Here is a 20085-nt window from a genome sequence, read left to right as displayed (position 1 = left end):
ACCATGTTGGATACAGAATATTTCAATATAGATTAGTAATTCTCAACTTATTTCATATCACGACCCCCTTTTATTACACTCTCTTGCCAGTGACTCTCGTAAGTACTTTCTGTTTGTGACAGTTCAGTTACACAGTGAACTTGCCTAAGGACAGGTGAACATGGACCTCCACAGAGCGCAACTCGTATGCTGTAGGAGTTTAAACTGGGATGACCTGGGAAACCATTCTACGCCTTGGATGGGAAACACTATTGTATCCGCCATACTCCCGGACATTGTACCGTTTGATTATGATCTGTTCCATTCCTTGGACAATCACTGTAGAGGAGGCCATTTCAAATTCCTAGTAGAGGTATAAAATGCACTTGATACCTTATTCGCTTCACGGCCTACCAAGTTCTACCGCTACGGAATCCATGGCTTTCCAGAACGTTGGCAGAAGGTCGTCAATGCTGATGGGGACTATTTTTAATCTTTTAGGACGTCTTAGGTGACATATCGATGTTCGAAGGTGGTGAGTGAAAAAACGACAGAACTTTCTTGGTTACTTTTATATATATTGGGTTAACAGGTGTAATAGTCAGAAGACTTTCATGAAATGTACACTTGGATGCAAAGGCACTGTTGTTCTTCTTGGAGATGAGCCCATAAAATCGTCAGGTAGGCCTATACATTCGAACAAGCCGCAAGGAACGTCAATTGAAGCCATACGTTTTGTGGATAAAATGACGAACAGGGTAGTCGAGGATCCAATTCAACCACTTTCAAAGATTTAAAAGGTACGTTCATTCTTTTGTTGTAAGGCACAACACAGTAACATTTAGTTTTATTATTATTATTATTTCGGGGGGTTATTGTTATCGTAGTACAAGTAACAGACTTTCGTAGTATAATAAGCACAGAGTTGGTTTGTGAGATTTCACCAATGATAAGTTTAATTCCAAGTGGAAGAGTGAAGGAAATGTCATAGTCATCCTATTTACCCATTTATTTTTATTGCATTGTATGGATTATTAACAAATGTGACAAATGGGCAAGAACCACTAACATTGTTGTTGAGGGACGGAATTCAAAACTGAATGGAAAATTGTCTCATGATCATCCCAATATATTTACATTGTTGGAGTTATTGAAACAAGAACAGCAATAGAATGAAAGCCTAATGTTGTTGCTAGAGGTAGGGAACCGGCCAAAAGTGCAGAAATTGAAGTACAAATGATTAGATCAGCGAATTAATACTTTGAAGAAGAGATTAAAATCTAGAGCTGCTACAAGTTTGATGGATAACGTTGATACTGTATCCTATTGCATACATTTGGAAAACAATAGCATAGCTCTTCTCTAATTTTCATTTCTTTTAATCCTGATCACTTAGTTTTATTCCATGCTAAAACGTTTTAACTTTCTTTCCGTGATTTGTATTAAATCAATATCCTGAATTCATATAAACATAAACTCCGCCCGCACAGTCGTGCACCCAAAATTCCCTTTTTGAAACTCTGTAGTAGTCGTGCACACAGCTACCACTTACAAAGTTCCCTTTTTAAAATTCTCTGTAGCAATTGTGTACACAGCCATCACTTATAAAGTTCCTTTCTTTAACCTCTCTGTAGCAGTCGTGTACCTATACACAGCCATCACTCATAAAGTTCACTTCTTTAAACTCTCTATAGCAGTCGTGCACACAGCCATCATTTATAAAGTTCCCTTCTTTAAACTCCCTGTAGTACTCGTGTACACAGCCATCACTCATAAAGTTTACTTTTTTAAACTCACTATAGCAGTCGTGAACAAAGGTATAACTTATAAAGTTACCTTCGAAATCCTTACTCGTTCAACGATGAATTGCGGTTTGGATCATGCCCTTCCGTCTCAAACAATTGTACACTGTATTACAGTTATTGCACGGCAACACTTACTATACGACAAAATTTCTAAGAGTAAACAATTACGTGTATCTTCCACGTTTCGTTTTCTTAAAAGGAGCGTAGTAACCTTCTACCATTCAACTCAATCAGCATTTGTGTGTCTGTTTGTTCACCTGTCCGTCTGTCGTAAAACTTACCTAATTTTAATTAAACTTAAAAGTATATACTTTCTCCAACCTTCTGAAATAACCTATTGTTGCAGCCGCAATCGGTAAAGAATAAAGGGGTAATGAAAAAAGTCGAAGGATTTCCATATTGCAAATTTGTACATGTATACAAATTAATTTCACAGACTAAAATACGTAAAATTATTCCATTTTGACAAAGCATAGTGTAAAGTTTCTTTAGAGAATACCGATTATTTCAAAAGTTTGAGTTTGAAATATGCAAAAATGAAAGGGGGCTCATGTATTCCCTTCTCAACTCCTACCCATTTAAAAAATGTACGTTCCATGATAACTTTAGTTCAAAAAAAATGTTTGATTTTGATGCAACACGGCGTATATTATCTTTGAAGCTTCCGAATCATCCTCTTTAGAAAGAGCTAAAAGCAGTAAAGAATAAAGGGGTGGGAAAAACTTGATTAATAAATATTTCCACGAAGGAACGTAATGTTGTATCGATGTAACCCCCACTCTATTTTTAGTCTGTACAAAAATATTTGTAAAAAATTGGTTAAATCAATCTATGTTGATGTATCTTTTGAAAACTGTTTTCCCGGAGATTCAAAATGAATAAAGCCCATAGTTACATAAATAAATTGCATATATTTGAAACTATTTGAAACTCTTTGGACGCATTCTACTTCATTTATCTCTTCGTCTTTTCTCCTTTTATTTCAGCTGCACAAAATTCCGTATCTTGTGCGAAGAATTCTGCAACTACTGTATAAAAGCGTCTACGCTTAGCAAATTTCTGAAAACCGTTCCTCAAATCCGTCTTTCATAATTGTATGAAATGAACATAGAGCACTTATTTGCAATTATCACACACACTATCTAGCGCAGTCATAAGCAGGTGCAATTGACAGCTCTGACGTGGACCAATAAAATTTCGTTTCTTTTTTCGCAGAAAATACTGACAGTACTTCTTTCCCTGATATTTCCAAATATTGAAAATTGTTTGAATAAATATTTTAAAGAATATTTTGTATCATTGTATTCATTTTTGGATTTTAATTTTAAATCAGTATTTTGAGTGTAAAATTTCAGTTTTACGTACCTTTATGATTAAATTGAAATTCTTTAGCCCCACTTTTAGCCTCGAGACCATTGCGTGGTTTTTACCTGTCGCGGAGTTTCCTCATTGTAGTTTCTGCTCTTAATGATTGTCTACTTGTGGCTATTCCTCTAAAGTTATGAGTCAGAATCTAAAGGCGAAGAGCTCTTTGGCTGTATCTGAATCGAGAACAAGGCGAGTTTTTTTAAAAAAACTTGCATTTTCTTAATAACTGAAACAAAGCGATATTCGAAAACTAGTCTACCTATTATTTTAGATAAAGAGTTATATATTTTAGATATTATTTTCGAGATGAAAGAAAAATAATAAGTTTCATTACTCCTCTTGGTAATATCTTATTTATTCAAGGTTGGTTGCATGGCATTCTTACCTGCTTTGTAAATAATTTTAAAAATGAGTATACATTTTTTCTAACATCTTAATTGTCAAATGTTACTACTGGTCAATATGTTAAAGGAATTTTACTCATAGTTAGTGTATAGTATATGGACGAAAATATTCTTTTTTTCTTGTTTGTGTTTCTTCTGTGGTTACATAAATTTTCTTTCTTTCTTTTCTTTTTTCTTTTTTTTTAAACTAATCATTCAGTGTGTTTTATTTCAGTTTCAATAACATTTTTGTACTATTTGTGCATGATAAGTTCTATTAGTATTCATATAACTTTAATTTTGTGTAGATCTGTCACAAAAATTCCCTAAATTTAATTATTGGAAAGCAGTTAAGAAAACTATATTTTAAAAGAACATTAGTAAAAGTGACCTTTAAACATTGTAGTAGCCTTTTGACCAATCAGAGATAAGAATACCTTTTCTTTTTTCTTTTTACTTTTTCAGTTTTTCCCACCTAAAACTAATATTTGTTGCCGCACTTCAGTTGCGCTCACTACTAGAGGAAAATTCCTTATTCTTCCACAAGAAGGCAATAGTTACCGGTACTTTCATTAGTGGGAGAATGCAATACAACATATTCACACTTTACTTATTTATATGTTACTGGAGTGGTTTATCTTCAAACTATAACTTAATAGTTAAATAATTAAATAAAGTAAATGATTAATATTTTGTACTTGGAGTGTATATATTTTATTGATTTGTGATTGGTTTTGTGGTCTGGAGAAAGCCATGACAACATTCCTCTTACCGGAGAAATCCACTAGATTTACCAACAGGAAATTGCTATTTTGGGAATAGCCACCGAGTCTCCAAGACTACAGAAGACATGAGATTGCTATTGTAGCCAAAATTGTTAGTAGATCAGTAGCGGAATGGAAACTCCAGTTGTGAACAGAGATATCGCAGGAAATATTTAAAAAAGTAACTGACAAGATTAAACATACTTTTGTAGCAAAAATGTAACTTTTCTTCACAATAATACGCTGTATTTGGTAGACATGAAAATGTATATGAATGGATACGTTACCTTTTCAATAATAATAATAATAATAATAATAATAATAATAATAATAATAATAATAATAATAATAATAATAATAATAATAATAATAATAATAATAATAATAATATGTAGAAGTATATGATAAAAGATCTGTTACTTTGCTAACAATTTAAAAAAAATATATATAAGTCTATTCTAGGCTACTTTTAATTACTTTAGTGTTTGAAGATAAAATATCTACATATGTAGGCCTACGTTTCAAAGGTATAATTTTATGTGTTAATGTAGGTGCTTGTAAAATGCTTTACAATGTACAGGACGTATATAGTATCTCCACTTTACATTTCCTCATCGAAAATATTCTGTAGTCATCCGATTGAACCATGCCATCTTTATGCAAAAATCGATCGATAGTAAGGGGACAAGAGCACTTTAATCCACAGGGGGGAGGAAGAAATAGGGAGAAGAAAACAGAACACAGACACGTACGTAGTTCTCCTGGGCATGAGACTATTCTCCCCATTCAAACCTCACGAACCAATGGGGTAGCCGACATGGTTCAAGCAGGCGGCTCGACAAAATCGATAAATCTGACGTCACAAGCCCGCCTGAACTCTTGATATACACCTGCACCATCAAGGACGCTCCAAGGGCAAATACAGCTTAGCTTCATCTCTTGGTAAACATGATAGTGAAATTTGTATATTAAAAGAAGAAGAAGAGGAAGTGTAAAAGGCAAAACCTCATAAATTTCCAGTGATTTATTAGAAAATTCTGTTGAAAGAGTTGGTAGTATATGTGACGTCTTTAAACCACACTTAGAAAAATAGGAACGTATCAAGTTTTTTAATAAATAAAAAAACGGGGAAAACAATGCGAAACTTTTTGTTTTGTGGTATGACGCAATTATCATTTTGTTGTGTCACCTCCCATTATTGACTAACTTTTCTTTCTTTCTTTCTTTCTTTCTTTCTTTTCCTTTGTCGTGTTAATCAATGTTAACATATTGACTGAATAACAACGCATCCGTTGTTTTGTTCGTTTGTTGCTGTAAGTACTGTATTGATTGATTTTTTGTTTCTGTGTGGTTTCTGCCCATTGACTTGCCAATTGTCACTGCAGTTCAATGACGTCGTAAAAATCAATTAGTATTGACGAAAAATCAACGAGCTTAGTTTAATATTTGCATAAGTTAAATTTAGGTATTGAGTCTGTGTTTTTAACGGTATTGCATGCGATATGTATATATATGTAGATCTAAACCATTTCAATCAAGGAAAAAAGATATTCAGGTATCCTTGGGTACAACACTATAAGATGCTATCACACTTAAGATAATAGCCCTAATAATAATAATAATAAGAAGAAGAAGAAGAAGAAGAAAAGAAGAAGAAGAAGAAGAATGTAAACCTAAAACAATTACCGAAAGATACCGATACCCAATTCGCAAATATAGCAATATTATTGAATGGATGGGTGCCTTTTTTTCTCCCCCCCTCTCTCTCTCAATCTTAACAGGTTGTCTTCCATGTACAAAATGTGTGTGAGACAAAGTGGGATCAAATATGGTTGAAGATAGTCATTAGGACACTCAGAAGAAACTTAAGAACAACGGAACAGTAATTTAAATTTGAGACCTACTTTAGAGTATCGTGGCCGAGCGACATAAATTTACACAACCTCAAGCCACGAGATCCCATATTGCACGAATCGTATTTGCTTCTTGTTCATCTAACTTCTAGACATCACTATATAGAACTTACAAAACTTTCACCATTACAATTTTTTCCTTCTCTGGTAATGACAAGACGTACAAATAATTAAACTTTACCAACAAATTAATTAAATATGTCGGTTAATGTGTTGTAGGTTATAGTAACACAACTAAATTATAAACAATATGCACAATCAATAATTTATGAGTCATGTTAAGTCATTTCTATGAGACACGAGCAACAACTGCTTCGTGAAGCCAGTCTACAAGTAAAGGGCAACATTCAGGAGCCTAAACAATTGGTTTGCACCTTAAATATCAAGGGAAACCGACATATAAGGTTTCCCTTGATATTTAGTAACCCACCCAATTTTTTCTCTAGTTGAACGTCACAACATTGCATGGAAATCAAATTAAAAAAATTGTAAAAGTAACATATTACATATTAAAGATAATCTGTAAGTTACCGGTATACGTTATTCCAAGAAAAACAAAGAGATAAAAATTTGCAGTTCTTATAATTGTGCTTATATCTGAAACTGCTAAAATAACTCTACAAGAGGTTCACAAGTAAAATTGTTTTCACCATTGAATTTGCAGCTGAAATATGTGTTATACATCCTTCGAATCACAATAAAAACGGGCACTGAATTGGTGTACGACTGTTGTTTATAGTGTTTAATGTAGAGAAGTAATGGATAGATTTTTTTGGGAAACTTTACTCCAAAAATTCCCTCTTTTTGAACTATTGCTGTTATAGAAACATGCACTGTTAGATATTAAACATAATTTAGCATATCAAACCAACAATTAGAATGATCAAAATAGTTGAGTTCTAACCATACCATAATATTATAAGAAAGATAAAATGAAATGGCGATCAACATGTCTTTAGGTTATGCTTTTATTTTTATTTCTAAAGTTTGTAAGATTTAATTATTAGGTTAATTCGTTAGTTTATCCCATTTTGAATCAATGGATATATTTCTTGTTTGAGGGTTGGATCAAATAGTGAATTACTGATGTATTCTCCCAGCATTATTCACAATCTATGTCCAATGTTCAAATTGGATGCCTTTACGGAAAAATAACTCCGTGGCATGGATACGTAGAAGTCAATGAAATGGATTTACCATGGTTTTCGAACGATGTGTCACGAAGTGCATTCGGCAGGAACCGGAAAAGATGGTAATTTGTAATAGCAACATCTGGGGAATTCGCCAGATAAGGATGAACCTCCCATTAAAGCTGTTAAATGGCAATGGTTGTCATGTATGTCACATATGGTCTAGCATTGTCCATGTGGATGATAATGGATATGGTTGGATGTCCACCTTTTTTCTTGATCATATGTTAAAGATGATCACAGAATACGAAAATGTTCAATGGAGAAGTCTGATATGGGCGACAGATGGTAATAAAGGAATGCTTAGAAAAAAGTGAGGGTTTTGCATTATACTCTGTAGCCCCAATGAATAAATAACCAGACAACTCGTGAAAACAAAATGATACGCTCGAGGAATGAAACACATGCTTTCTAATTCTGTAAACTGATTCTCCAGATTATCTTATCAATATTTGGAAGAGTACATTCTTGGTTTATGTCTTTCGTGTTAAGTGACATATTTATTCTTTAATTTCCTCTCGTACATACCATATGATTATGTTCGTACACTGTAATATTACTATATTCACATTGGAAATATAATTATTTTATTATTCCTCTTGTTTACACTGCTTTTTAACATTCCTGTGCAAACAGCAACTTGTTTGTGTCTCTTCATTCCTTCTCATTTTCATACCTTTATTCTCACCATCGTGATAAATCCAATAGACTGAAATAGTGATGTCGTCACTTTCCTTCCGTTACCATGGTGATCGCCATGTTTTTTTCTATACAAACGCGTGGAGCGAATGGTGTATTTTAAAGTTACTACAAACAAGGACAACGGCCGTAAATTTATTTACAATTATAAAATATTTTAACGACTAATGAAGTTGGCAGGACACGGTACAGTTTTAGAATATGAAAATTCGTTTAGGAAACTACGAATAACATCAAGAAAATGCATAAAGAAACAGTAATATATATAAGGAACTTATTTCTAAAAGCGCCATATCTCTAAGTGATAAAGAAGAAATCAAATAATTAATGTAAACGTCATTATGATGTAATCCTCCTTAAGAAGCAATTATACACAATATAAACTCCCTATCGTGCAGATTGAAAAACTGTCGGCACAAGGAAAACTAAAACTATACGATTTTTTTAAAACAAAAAATCTTTTAGAACAATGTTAATTCTATTGGAACATTTACTTTTCTTATGTCCACTCTTGATAATGGGAGTGCACAATATTAATACAACACAATATTACAAAAGAAAGGGGAAAAAATCGAGCCTTTGGAAATTTTCAATCCGGACCATCAGTGGATACAGGTAAGATCTTTTCTTATACTCTACCAACTTTTTTTAAAATTAAAGCATTTAGAAACAGTACAATAAGAAAACATCCAATTATGAATGGTTCAGCATATATTCTAAACAACTGTTAAACATTAATCCTGTTCGCGTATGCAATGTTATGATACTTATATTAATGAATCAAAAATTTTCCAGAATTATTTAAGGTTAATATCTGATTATGAACAAGATGAGTAGCCTGCATGTGTTTTCTCTCTTTTTTTTCTATATCCCTGTTTTTTAGTTTCGTTGATTAGAAATGTTTAAAAAGAAAAATATTTCATTTGCTCTAATGTTTGCAATTCCGAAATATTTTATCACTGTTTTCGCTTTACATTTAGGTAGGCCTACTTTAGGTATTCAGGCTACTTGTTGTTTAGAAAATAAAATGGCGATCACCATAACAACGAAAAGGATGTGACGTCACACTATTTCAGTCTATTGGGTAGAAAAGCGGAAATCGAAAGCATCTCCATCAAAACGCCAAACATGTATTTCAGACTTGGACCATTTTTAATTTTGAAAATATTCTGCGTATACTATAAGTCATTACTCGGCAACTTGTATATCACATCGTCATTAACAAATCATTTATAACAACTTTTGTAAGTAATAAGTAAAAACTTGCTGTGGTTCTCATTCAAACGTTTGGTTTGCGCGCGCAGCTTGGAAGAAAATTTTTACCATATCTATTTCTTTGCAAACCGACAACGATACTGATTTAATGGGGTGCCAATATTTTTACAGGGCGCCTCGTCGTTTACTCTTTTCCAATACTTTTTCTTTCTTGCTTGTTCGGCGCCCTCTTGTTATCAGCGCCCGGAGCGATGGACCCCCCTCCCGTCGATGACTATGAAATAGGGTCATTTGCACAAGTGTCTATTTCCTCAAGCCTCTAAATCAGAGTCATTTCCTACAGTGGTTATCTTTTTTCTTAATCTGATGATCATTAACCGAAACAGAAGGGACACGTGCTGCATTCTTAGCAAATATCAGAAAGGGAATGGGTGATATTTCGCTGCAGGCTATTATGAAATATCTCCGATAGACAGGGTTGCAGTGTGTCAGATAAAATTGTGTTGTTTTTAAAAATATGGTAAACTAAGCATAGTTGTTTCAATGTTTAAAAGCGAGGTTATGAGTGAAATAACAACATAGTTTTCCCACAGACATACAGGTTTACTAATATACAGTACATTACGAATCTATTCATAATTCAATTTGGCTCAAAAGGACACATAATTCCTTTTAACAATGACTAATTCAAATTCTACAATTCAGTATTAAATGTATTTTTTATATCTGGCTTAGAAGGAAAGAAAAAAAAAGGTGAGTATCACAATTACAATATGATGTTCATATTTTTGGATCCCTGAAGATTAGAGGCATGAAACTTGGTATGTAAACTGAAATTCAGTACTCTGTAGGTTCATGGGACGTGAATCCATAGGCCGATCGAACGTGGGTTTGGGGGCGAAGTTCCTGGTGCTTGAAATGTTCAGTGTATCTGGGCGTTCAGGACGGTTAGTATTTGAACTGAAATTCGGTATGCTTCTAGGTTTATAAGGTGCGAGGCAATAACTGAACAAATGCAAGAGTCTGAGGGCGAAGCACCCAGCTAGTCGAAGTATTACAATTATTAGGATCACGTAGTGGTACTTATAAGATTATAATGTTAGTCCTTATGTCCGTACGTCCGTTACTCCGCACGATAACTTTTGAACGGATGCGAATTTTTTAATTGTTTTTCTTTAGCCATAGATAGATAGAGTGATTATTTCGAGGGAATTCGTTGTTGGAGGTGATTCGCCCACCGGAGGTAGTAGAAATGGGTGCAACAGACTTGCGCACACTTGAGATCCAAGATTGTGCACACTTTTCAGTTATACAGATCAAGATCCAAAATTCCAGGTTTGTGCACAGTTTTTTTTTACAATGTTGCCAAACTTAGATGTTTACAGGGTGTCCCAAAAGTAGGTATACAGTACCGTACTGATCAGGCTCATTGCATTTTATATCATTTCTTATTGTTATCTTTCAGATAGGCTTAGTTTCTTTATTATTTGTTTTTAGTGTGTTTTACTTACATCTTAAGCTAGGAAGAGCCGAAGCAAATAAACCCATAAACTAGAATGCTATACTTGATCAATCCAGGGGTGTATACCTACTTTTGGGCCACCGTGTATTATTATGAAAATGAAAAACTAACTTTGTGTTAACCAGATCAAAACAGCATAGTCAATGTGCCAAAAATTTATTTTACTTTCTCTGGCAAGTATGAACCACTATTTGAGACTCAGCATCCACGAAAACGGAGTTTTCTCCTTTCGCTGTAATAACATCTTGGATCTCTGCCATCTGCTTAACAGCTTGGAAAGTGCATATGGGTCGAGTAGGGGCTAATTTATTTCGACAATTATACATTGCTTCTCTGCAATTCCTCATATCTTTATTAGGGATGGGCACGAGTGAGTTCGAGCGAGTTTTCTTTGAAACTCGACTCGACTCAAAACTCGAACTCAAAACACTGACTCGGCTCGGAACTCGAGTCGAAAAAATTACCTTTGACTCGACTCGTGCCCATCTCGAATCTTTATGGGTAAATTGTACACAATCGTCATCTTTGAAAGCTCCTGCCTGATAATCTTATTAGGTTTCTCACTAACATATTCCATTGCTTTTCTCTTAGATGCTTCGTTTAGAATATGCTTCTGAAGGTCAAGTCCAATAGTAACTCAGAGTATGCTTCTGAAGTTACTATTGGACTTGCACATTTTACAAAATTATTGACCTGCTGTTAGATTTTGAAAACTGGGGAAAGCCGAAAAATATTACAATTGAATCGTTTAGAATAACTTTGATTCCTGATATCCTAAAATTTGTCTTTACAAATAAAAGTAGGTGGTGGTGTTTCCCTTCCAAGTACGAATAATTAGTATTTCAGATCTAGCATCCAGAAATCTCATTCTCTTTTCTTCATTAGATGTGCACAATTCTGTTTTTCTCACCTGGCAACGTCGATTCCCGATCCTGTGCGCAATTCTGGCCAAAGATACTGTCAAGGGTGCAACAGACTTGCGCACATTTGAGATCCAAGATTGCGCACACTTTTCAGTTATACAGATCAAGATCCAAAACTCCAGGGTTGCGTACAGTGTCATGTAATGTTCCCTATGACACTTTCCTATCTCAGTTTTTGTTTCATCTTTTTGTTCTCAGCCGTTTTTTATTTATAAGCATTGTTTTGTCTGATACTATTGGACTTGAACATTTTACAAAATTATTGACCTGCTGTTAGATTTTGAAAACTGGGGAAAGCCGAAAAATATTACAATTGAATCGTTTAGAATAACTTTGATTCCTGATATCCTGAAATTTGTCTTTACAAATAAAAGTAGGTGGTGGTGTTTCCCTTCCAAGTACGAATAATTAGTATTTCAGATCTAACATCCAGAAATCTCATTCTCTTTTCTTCATTAGATGTGCACAATTCTGTTTTTCTCACCTGGCAACGTCGATTCCCGATCCTGTGCGCAATCCTGGCCAAAGATACTGTCAATCAACCTCTTATCTGGCATTTGCTGATAAAGAAGATAAGTGTGCGCAAATCTGTGACTCCCACTGTCAATCAACCTCTTATCTGGCATTTGCTGATAAAGAAGATAAGTGTGCTCAAGTCTGTGACTCCCGTAGAAATGAGTCATTTCCAGTTAACATATTTATCACCGTAAAGGAAAAACGATAATAGACAGAGATAAACGATTTTCGGAAATCGATTACACGTTTCAAGGACAACTTTCATCTTCATCCTTAACACTCAAGTATAGCAGGAAGTAGAAATTACTTACTTCCGGTTATAATATTGATCACTATAAATTAAAAACTGTAATAGACAGCGAGAAGCGATTTTCTTTAATCAATTAAGTGTTCCAAGAATATATTCCATCTCAACACCAATCTATCTACTCAAACCGGAATTGAAAGAACCATACAGCTTCCATATTCCATATTAAATGATAAAATATTACGTATTCCTCTTTACGGTCTTTGAGTTTATTATAATAATACATTCATATCTGGGGATCCTGAAAGTTAGAGACATGAAACTTGATGTTTGAAGTGAAATTCGGTATGCTTGCAGTTGTATGAGATGTGAGGCCGTAGACAGAGAAAACACCAAGGTTTCTGGGTGAGGTCCCCAGATAACAGAAGGCTAGTTATTTAATATATATTTTATCGTATTCTGATTATACATACAGTACCAGAAATTTCCGTTCTCCTCTCGGGAAGATAAGGTGTAATGAATATAAAACTTGAAATTAAATTGTCACACTCGGCACTTTATGTATAAATAAAAGGAAAATTCAATATAATAAATACGACCTTATTTCTGCTCTTCAAAAATTGTTCCCTTATTTTTAATTAAGAATCTATGTACCGAATTCCACACCTCCAACTTAAGCGAATCTTGACATTCGACAGTCTCTGAAGAAAGGAAGAGAAGTTTGAATATTATAGAAATGTCTCCGTTACAAACGGGATTTTTGAAAGCGCTGAAATACGTATTCCCTCATTTTAAAGAAGAGTTTATGTGCTGAGTTTCATCTCTCTAATTTCATGAATGCGTGAAATACTAAATTCTTTAAAAAAAATTAAAAATATCTCTATTTCCCTTGGAATACATGCTCCAAAAAATCCTTTCTTATTTCTTGCCTCCGTGATAAAAGGAATAGGCCTAGGCTGAGAGCTCACAAACAAGGGCCTATGTGCGATCAATATAAATAACAAACCACGAGTGCACAAAATATGATGCGATGATTCCATTCTGTCAAACAGTTTTTGTCAATAGTGATTTTTTTTTTTTTTTTTCAAAATCACCATCCTCCACTCTCGAAACAAATATTGCATTATCATTGGGTACAAGATTAGTTAATTTATTTCGCGCAGGAGAAGAAAACAGAATTTGGAGATAGGTCAGCATATTACGTATCATGTCTTTATACTTTCATATTGTCAGCATATATTTAAAAAATGCAAACTGCTGTTCTCTATTAACATAAGGTAATCATTTTGAAGTTAAACAGCATGGATAATTGTGCATAAATGAAATTCAAGAGTCCTATTTTAAATTGTCTAAAACTGGTACACAAACTTAAATCTTCCCCTTGATGAAAGTTACACATTTAGCAGCACTTATACTGTGGTGGTAGCCGGTACTTATATTGGTGCTCACTTTTTTCTTTCTTATAAGTGCGAACTAAAAATGGGTAAATGTCAATTAAAAACAAATCGTGGATATAAAATTTACTATATAATACTATTACGTACGTATATGTTATACTTCTTGCTATTTACCCTTTCTTACAAAAACATCTTCCCATATTTAAAAAAAAAATCAAAAGCAGCAATTACTCGTGTTATAATAAACGTCTAATTTCTTGATATTTGCCTCTCTAGGTAACAGAAACAGTCTCTTATATAATTTGTAAAACAAATCCAAACATGACAACGCAGCATCGAATATTCTGTGCTCGCGATACCATAAATACTTTCTTTCGTTTCTTTGTGAGCTAGTGGAGTACATCCAAGGAATATTCTGTCCAAATTTCACGTTTATTTTTACGTAAAGAAGTATGATCTAGGCGATGATGAGTGATCACTTCCTCTCTTTTATATAGATTATGATATTAGTGTTACCCAACATAATGTCGAGGTAGAATTTTCGAGATGACACCGAACTCTTTCAATAAACACGTTTTTAAAGACAACACTTTCACTCCTCCTTTTCAAGACGAAACAGCCTTAAATCTTGTCTCCTGGCTAACACTATTCTTAATCTTTGTTATACTCTACGCATAAAACATTTTGTTTCAAACAATGGAAAATTTAATATAATTTCCTTCAATACAGCTCATAACCCATTTGAATGGTGTCTTCCCGTTTCGCCTACGGAGCTTCCACCAACTTCTATCATTATCTTAATCTCATCTTATCTGTAAGTGAAACAGGTATTTCTGTTTTGTCTATTCCTGTTTCGCCTACACTCGCTCGACGAGGGATATTCATAGTTTGGGGTAATTTTTGAGTGTTTGAGGTGGAAACGCAATATAGAAATAATTAAAATATTAATATATCAACTAAATGCAGTCATGTGATTTTTCAATCAAGTTAAATCGATCTAGAAAATAATAAACTAAACCAATTAACTTGAATTTTTCAGATAAGGATTCCTAACACTGCATAGTAATCCTTTTATTGTCTAAAATTCTCATACTAATTAATAAATGCTGTAGTAAGTTTGGCTTCTCTCTTATGTGTTTCTAAGTTTCTGTGCTTAAATTTCTCAACTTTATTTTTTAGGGTTACGATTGAGGTAAATTGAGTATGTTAGTTCCCATAATAGTTTTAAATGTGATTCAGCAACGTTCAAATCTCGACGTTGTCTACTATCACTATATTCACTTTAAACGTTATGCCTTCACTGAAGACTTATCCTGGCCAACTAACCCTATAAAACTAATACCTTCATTATGAGAAATTTGGTATAAAAATAATTTAGCTAAAATAAGTTTTAAAAATTCAGATTTGGAGTGCAATTAGCTTCCATTCGAGGTATTCCGCCCGTTACTCCAGAGCCGCGTTAAATATTATCAAAGCAAAACAGCTACATCACTTCATTTAGAGAAACTCTTATTCAATTTATTCAAACAGGAAGAACGAGGGAGAGAATTGACTCCGTTCACTTCACCTCTGCTACCTTTGGTTCGACACTCGTCCACCACTCTGGACATGAATCAAGCGTTCAAAATTGAATTTAAAAACCAGCATTCATGCTATCCTGAGCCTTCACTCCGGGCCTCAGTTTTGCTCTACTTGCAATATTACAAGTATTTCTGCATTCAGGCAGGAAAACTACAAAGTTACTTCCACCCACCACTAAGGATGAAAAATTACATTTAAGAAATTTTACTAGCAGGGCAGTTGGAAGACATAATGGTTCGTCTCTCACAGTCAGAATCACCGGAGTACCGACCAGCCTTGTAAAGTTCAAGAAACTGATCTTGAATAGCTAGTCACTCGCCGTTTTAAATTGTTCTGTGAGCCTATAAAAAATTAGAACGTATATCTGTTTTGAAATGATAAACTTTTGAACTGCTAGTGGCACGGCACCGATTTGGAATTATACTGATGTAACCTAAGAAATGAATGTGATTTATTGAAGAATTCGTACATACGGTGTAAAAGGACAGTTTGTTTTAAATAAATATCGTCTGTAATTAATTATTCTCTTTTTCTTAAGTCTTTTAATCAATGAAAAAAATCCAGTTGGTATCTTGAATTGTTCAGATACAGTGTTTACCTTCGTAATATGGAAAATATAATACTGAGAATGTGACAACCAGGGGCGGATCCCCGCCCCCAGAAGAGGAAACTTTCTTATTTTATATATATAAATAAAACCCATCTCAAAGTTTGAAGCCCTTAAAAGTAGCAGTATGACACACCACCGCCCCTTCCTCCCAGAAGTCGGTCCTGGATCCGCCTCTGGCGATAACTGCTAGGATTGAGTCCTAAATTGCAAGCGCATGTACATACTTCAGGAATATTCAGATCTTCATTGGCATAAATGATTCATGAAAAACATTCAATATTATTAATAAAAAATCATAGTAAAATTCTGCATAGTAAAAAGTTGAATGCATGGCAACCCTGCGTATATTTTATCATATATGAAAATCTCAACCCTCCGTTTTGGCCATTAGTCAAGATTTTCGTGCCTGTCATGGATTACCAGTTCATGATCAATAGCAAGATAAGGTAGTTGAGCAAATATCCAACATTTTAACGGTTGGGCAAAACATACTTGAGCAAATGACCTGATCCCGATGACTATGGCCCGGAGCGATGACTAGGGTCACATTTGGCTCATTTCCGACATAAAATATTATACACACTATGAACATTATATGGTAACGTATTTCAATTTGTCCTTACAACTTATTATTGTTAAGTAACACCTTGCCCAAAATCTTAACTCACAAACCCCGAACACTCTCATAGTTCACATGTGAGAAGTGTAATCAGACAATGCGTCCGATTACATTTCGATATAACGAAAGTTTCCAAAATTTTGAATAAAAATAAAAAATGGTCTAAAGCCCACTTGATCGCCACTTGATTTTTTTTTCTTTCTTATAATGCGTAACGGTGACAGCTGAACTATTTGATCATCCTAATTCCTGTGCAATGACAACAACATTATGTTTAATAGCTATCAGTGCATAGGGTATATTTAGAATCTTTTGATCTCGTTTCCATGCAGTGTTGCCCTTCTATAACCGCAATAATTCAAAAAGATGAATTTTTTAGGGCGAGGTTACAAGAATTCATTCTATTACTTCCAGGGACGGATCCAGGTGGTCGATCTGGGCGATCGTCCCCCCCCCACCCACCCACCAGAAGAGGAAACTTTCTTGTTATATATATATAAATTAAATTCATCCCAGAGTTTGGAGCCCTTAAAAGTAGCATTATGACAACCCCCCCAGAAGTCGGTCCTGGATCCGCCCCTGATTACTTCCCCATATAAAAACTATAAACAGCAGTTTTACACCAATTCAATGGCTGTTTTATTGTGATTCGAAGGATGTATAACACAATATCAGCTCTAAATAGGTGGTGAAAATAATTCTATTTGTGAACCTCTGGTAGAGTTGTTTAAGCAGTTTAGATAAGCATGATTATAAAAATTGCAAATTATTATTTCCTTTTTCCGTTGGAATAATGTGTAACTTATAGAAGTTTTTAATATGTATCAGTGTACTTTTACAATTTTTGGTTTGATTTCCATGCAATGTTGTGAGGTTACAGCCGAAAAAATATGGAGAAATTGAACTTTGGGCATTGAACCTTAAAAATTTTCTGCCATTGCTTTCCTTTGCCAGGTACTACAGATAATTGTTATAAATAATATGAAATCCTATTTTATTGTGATTTCAAGGAAGTATAATGTGTACCAATCGACCAATTGGTATAGCTCGTTTAGAGATCACCCACTTTCCGAGATGGTGGCTTAAGCACAACTTAGTTTTTGGGGAAATTTACTTAACTTGAATCAGAGTGCTCGATAAAATGTTCCTCCGAACTCCCTTGCTTATGATTTTTTTTTTTTTTTTAAGTAACCATTTCTGAGCCTAAAATAACTGGACTAAACTGATTCGCGGTTAACATTCTAATACTTAGGGGAGTTCAGAGCACAAAGGAAACAAGTCCAACTATAAAAGTTGTGAGAAAAAGAAACATAAAGTTCGTATGATATGCTTATGTACACTTATGTCCAAAATTATTGTCCCATGACTATGATTATGTTGTTGTAGGAATATAATTTGATAACGATTTCACCAGGTATTTCTTACAATGTTAGTATGTGTATAATCGGCAAAGACACGTATGTGCAGGGTCGTGCCGCGGGGGCGAGCGGGGTGACGGCCCCGGGCGCCGAAGTAAGGGGGCGAAAAATTCGGGAGAAAAAAGGAAAAAGGAAAAATTGCTTGGAATATATGTATGGGGGCGCCGTAGTATACCCCCGCCCTGGGCGCTGATTTTCCACGGCACGGCCCTGCGTATGTGGTAAATTTCATGTCAAAAGAACACTAAATAAGAACAAGAACACGAAAATAAAACTTTCTTGTCCATTTAGCAACATTTTATTTTGCTCATTTTAATTTCCTTATTTATAATTCTTTTTCTATGAAATTTACCACAAATATACATTTTCCGATTATACACTCAGTATCAGTATTAAAAGTACCCTGCAAAATCATTATCAAATTATATTCTTACAAGAAGACAGTTATAGATATGCGACAACCATTTTGGACATGAGTATACTGTACATGGAAAATTTAACACTGTTTTTATATTATACGATTTATTTGCAATATGTGGACATGAATCTTTTAAGATTTGGAAGGAATTTCAGATACAGATCTTGAAGATGACAAATATATCCAAAATGACCAAATAGTGGACATAGCTCTCTTGTGCACTGCACATGCCATTTCTCAAAAAATATTAAATGAACTACTTTCCAAAAAAAAAAAAATGGTATTGTTTCATTTGAATTTATCTACAAATGAGAAAAATGGTGATAGGAGACCTATGAAAACATATTACATATCTTTACAGCAGGAAATCTGTCCTTAAAACAAATAATATTTTTAAAAAAGTAAATAAATAAAAAAAATCAGCGGAAATCATATATTACATCACCTGATCATAAAATAAAAGAGATCTTTATAGTTAAGCTATAAATATTAGTAAGATCAATCTTTCTGTCACAACATTGGAAACAGATATGTTACAACGATATCACTGTGATACTTTGAAATTAATCATTACAAAAAAAAAAAAAAAAAATAGAAGTAATAAAGTATCTGTGCGAAAAATGTGCTACACCACGGGAGAGGATACAGATGGCATTTGTTGGTCTTCTAATCTTAGCAAATTGAAAGATAAGATAAATTGTTGTTAATAAGTAACAACAATGAGTACTACTCTAACTTTCCTTCTAGATAGTTCAAAAGTTATCTATTGAAGTGGACCAATAGTCCACTTTCACTAGTGGGAAATCAGAGCAAACGTATGCGTGAGAAGACTTCAAAATAACATGACTACATTAGAGTTTTTCATTTTACGATGAATCATCGTTATTGAATGATATTTATTGCATCTTCATTGATAGGCATAAAATCTAATAATGGACAATAACTTCTTTATTTCCAAGGGAAAAAGTATGTGTGTGTGCGTGTGTGTGTGTGTGTGTGTGTGAGAGAGAGAGAGGGAGAGACTTAAACTGCAATTCTAACAACAAATTGAAACAAACATCTTACTTTGGGGCCGTATTCACAGTCGTTCTTACTTGCAATTAGCGTCATACTAAGGGTTTGACTAATGCATGATTCTTGTGCTTGTTGAGCTCTTAATATCACGTTAATCATAAGTAAGAACGACTCTAAATACGGTCCAAAAATATTAATATACGAGGGGTGTTCAGCAATTATTGTCCCTGATATAGAAGTCATTATCCAAAACAGATGAAATTGTACATGCAAGATAATGTATCCTTTGCATGTTTAAAAACGAAGATTCAGGTATGTCGGGTGTATAATGTTAGAGTTCTGCTTTGTTTTTCAGAGCAAGATGAGCGACAATTGAGAAAATGGACAAATTTCAACAAAGAGTCGTCATTAAGTATCTCCAGAGGAAGGAATTAACACCCAAGGAGATTCATGAAGACATGGTGAATATATTAGGCGATTGCACCCCTACATACCAAATCATCA

At 34.2% G+C, this 20085-nt stretch overlaps 1 protein-coding gene across 2 annotated transcripts in view; it reads left to right on the top strand.

Moving 5' to 3' along the window:
- LOC145694929 (uncharacterized) overlaps positions 1-20085 on the top strand; it is a 160933-nt gene that overhangs the window by 20207 nt on the left and 120641 nt on the right. Inside the window, exon 2 of one of the 2 annotated variants that reach the window (XM_081771703.1) lies at positions 4001-4545. The exons of the other annotated variant lie outside the window; for it this stretch is intronic. Within the exon in view, the coding sequence (XP_081627829.1) occupies positions 4001-4202 (202 nt within the window). The 3' untranslated portion in view covers positions 4203-4545. Of the gene's footprint in view, positions 1-4000; positions 4546-20085 lie in introns of those variants that run through there. 2 annotated transcript variants of the gene reach the window in all.

Source organism: Thermobia domestica, chromosome 9 (assembly GCF_964235325.1).
Source record: "Thermobia domestica chromosome 9, izTheDome1.hap1.1, whole genome shotgun sequence".
Taxonomy (NCBI): domain Eukaryota; kingdom Metazoa; phylum Arthropoda; class Insecta; order Zygentoma; family Lepismatidae; genus Thermobia; species Thermobia domestica.
This window is presented reverse-complemented; position numbering and strand designations above follow the sequence as displayed.